General features: G+C 40.8%; 1 protein-coding gene across 3 annotated transcripts in view; it reads right to left on the minus strand.

Moving 5' to 3' along the window:
* stk11 (serine/threonine kinase 11) overlaps window positions 1-3,560 on the minus strand; it is a 15,857-nt gene that overhangs the window by 3,131 nt on the left and 9,166 nt on the right. For all 3 annotated transcript variants that reach the window (XM_035670600.1, XM_035670602.1, XM_035670601.1), the window contains 4 exons: window positions 3,348-3,484; window positions 2,627-2,754; window positions 1,257-1,314; window positions 873-1,066 (listed from right to left, as the gene is read on the minus strand). In XM_035670600.1, coding sequence (XP_035526493.1) covers window positions 873-1,066; window positions 1,257-1,314; window positions 2,627-2,754; window positions 3,348-3,484 — 517 coding nt within the window. The remainder of the gene's footprint in view (window positions 1-872; window positions 1,067-1,256; window positions 1,315-2,626; window positions 2,755-3,347; window positions 3,485-3,560) is intronic.

Consider the following 3,560-nt stretch of genomic DNA (forward strand, 5'->3'; position numbering starts at 1 on the left):
GTGGATGAGATTGACGCAGCTGTACAAGTTATACGTCCATGTACAGAAATAACTCTTCATCATCCTTTGATCAATGTGAAAAAAGTTAACAGAGTTATCTCCATCTTTCCAACAGACGACTGAATCAATGAAGTAAAATTAAAATGGGATTTCAACCTGGTTATCAGGCTACATAAAGAGAGAAATGTATGGTAGACTTATTTACCTCATTGTGTTGCAGTTTTAGTTAATTGTGGAAATGACAGTTTCATTTATTGTGTCATGTGGGACTGAAATAAAGTAACAGGCACTCCCTATTCAAAAAACAAAAAGTGTCTGACTGTTGAATCATGCTGGACATTTTGACACAAAACAAGACAGTTCATTGCCTTTGACACAAAATTGTGTTCAACAAAGAAAAACAACAAAAAGCATGAACATTACTGGGTGAAAGACTACAAGCAGTGTAAACACCATGTGGACATGAACAGAACAATTCCTGTTGTTGCTTTTCACTTTCCAGTGTAGAACACAGATTGTTCTTTTTACAGATTTTAGTCAGACAGCTGAGTGTGGGTCAGTTAGAAATTTTGACAGAAGGAAGTGGTTTGGTGTAACATTTCAGTTGCACTTTAGAAACATGCATTACATTAAACTATACAGCAATGGTCCAGTGTCGTCATACAAGGAAGCAGCTAACAATGCAGACAAACAGATTCTCATCTTCTCAAAGTCGAACAGAAACAATAGAGGACTAATTAAAACAACACAAAAGACATTCACTAATCCCTGATTGCTCTTACACCACACAACGCTGGAAAAACAACAACAAAATAAACGTAACTAAATCCAGCTTGAGTTCAATTCGAAGAATTCTCTGAGCTCACCCTTACCTGGCACTGTGAAGTCCTGAGTGTATATGATCTCATCCTCTCCATCGTAGAGCTCGTCATCATCCTCCTCTGTGTAGCCGTGCAGGTCCTCCAGGTACGGCACCACCGTCATACTTCGCCAAGGATCCCTGCTCTCTGCGCTGGCAGGGATGGGCACAGGGGGCTCAGACGGAGGGTGTTTCTTACGCACCCAACTGGAAGGGATTGGGGGGGAAATGGACATGTTAACGACAGATCAGCCTTTAACAATGTCTTTAAAACACTTACTGTAGGTCAGGTTATATAATAGACATATCTCTGCACATAACACATGTTCAATAGGATGCAAAGGGACTGCCACCCATCATTAAATACATGACACATGCTTTATACTAAACCACTCACTTGTGTTGCCTTATGTTCTGTATGGAGAACCTCTTCGCAGGGTCGTACTCAAGCATTCCTGAAAAACAAACATTATAAAGGTCAACTGAATCACAACAACCCTGAACAATTTCCCCACTTACATCTCTTTCTGTTAAGTGTTTAACATTAACTGGAGCCACTGCAGCAGACGGAAGATAAATTAATTCGAGGAACATTAATTAACGCAAGTAATAATCTCATTCATCACTGTGTGTCAAGACATCCTGCAAAGCTTAAGGAGTCAGAGAGGTACAGTAAGGAAACATCAATATGAGCAGCAAAACAGCTGTACCAATGTAATGAAGATTTTGTCCCTCAATTATCATAATGTGAGCTGAATCTGTGGGAAAAGCAGAATGTCAGTGTGATAAGCAGCAGTGATGCAGTGCCTATCCACACCTAATAATGTAATTGTCTCCCAGCAGGCAGAGGGGCAGCATGCAGAGTGCTGATAGTAGTGCTGCGCCTGCTGAAGGACACCTTTTGTGGCACTGGGCTTATTTTAGTCCATGTAATTATGGACTGACTATCTCTTAGGTGCTGCGTCATCACACAGACGTCACACGCTCACACAAAATGGGGGATGGAGGCTCGATGGGTTATAACTGCACCAGAATGTAGCTTTTCCCCGCTATTCATGTTTAAACATTCAATTCACCGTGACAGAGACGTCGCTCAAAATATCGGTCTTCAAATATAGAAGGAAAGTAACAAGAATACTAAGCATTCAGCTTTAGTTAAGGGTTTGATTAGATAATCGTTTGGGATTCTGAAGTCATTCAGACGATTACACGTTTCACTATAAAAGACTCTTAAATCTCTCTTTTGTTGTTTCAAGTGGCAGAAGCATTGCAGCATTCCACTTGGGAAAAGAAATGCCTGACTGTGAAGTGTTTAGTATTCCGCTGCTGGCTCCAGATCAATGGAAACTACGTCAACAGCTGGAGGGATTTCTACAGTTTGGAGGAAGCCTGGCATGCTGAGAAATCACACCGACTGTCAGTGTCACAGCACCATCTACTGGACACACAGAAAATATCACAGTGCAACTGGCAGGGACCTTTTAGTGATTGATTACTGATGTCATTTCATACCTGATAAATTCCAGCTTTTTACTTTCATTTTCTGTAATGCTACACAAATTAGCATAAAAACAATCTAAGAACAAACCTTTTTCACTGACATTATTAATGCATGACACTGACACTGCTTGATGATGCCAACGGATTAGTCCTACGCCGACTGTGAATCAGCCAATTCAGCACAGGTATGTAACCACAGGTATGTAACACTTAGGGAAGTATAATTTGGCCTTGAGGTGAAAAGATTTAGCTCTATACCGCACTCACCTCGCAGCAGGTCCGACAGGAGGGGTCCACAGTCCTCGGGAATAGTGTAGTCTCCTTTTCCAATGTTCTCAAATAGCTTATAGATGTTGTCCCCCTCAAACGGATACAGACTTGTTGTAATGTTGTATCTGAACGGATGGAAGGAGGAGTCGTAAGTGTATCATAAACTGAGACAGTGTTAATAGTTGCACATAGCTAATGTTTTATATAGGAGCTCCGATAGACCTTTCTGGTGTTATCTTTGACCATACAGTGGCCCTCTTTAACCACAGCTCTGGCTATTTCCAACAGTATAACAAGCTTACACACACACCATTACGTGTCAGTCCTCTCTGTATCTGGTAGGCGGTATGGCAATTTATTCACCTAAATGCTATAATTGAAGTTTTTACACAGAATGACCACTAGCCAGGAAGACTCTTTTAGAGTGTAAATATACACAGGCACGCTCATGTACATAAAAATGGCTGAAAATCACCAAGGTTGTCTCTTAAGTATCTTTAAGCGTGCCACTGAATGCCTATTCACTTCATGGCTGATTCTCTGCACTCAAATATTTTTCTATGTCAAAAGCAAGCAATATCTAATTTTGTCATATTAAAATATATTAACAACTTAGCAAATCTCCTGTCAATAACGGGGCCTTTAAAATGTCATGAAATTCAAAGCAATCTTCTCTGACTTGTAAGAACGTGGGCAACACAAGGCTTTGACTACTCACAGTGTTACTCCAGCAGACCAAATGTCCACTTTAAACCCTGAAAAGGTGTCCAGTCCATTGGCAATCTCTGGAGGCTGGAAGGCCGGAGAGCCTTGACTGGTGCGACATGTGTCGTCCTCTGCAAATGGGTGAAGGGCCTGAAAAATATAGAGCGTAATACAGTGATGAGATTAGTATGAATATTAGTTTTTCTGTATCTATAACCACAAATAT

The sequence above is a fragment of the Morone saxatilis genome, unplaced genomic scaffold (genome assembly GCF_004916995.1).
Source record: "Morone saxatilis isolate NCDOM2014 unplaced genomic scaffold, NCSU_SB_2.0 Contig23, whole genome shotgun sequence".
NCBI classification, from domain to species: Eukaryota; Metazoa; Chordata; class Actinopteri; family Moronidae; genus Morone; species Morone saxatilis.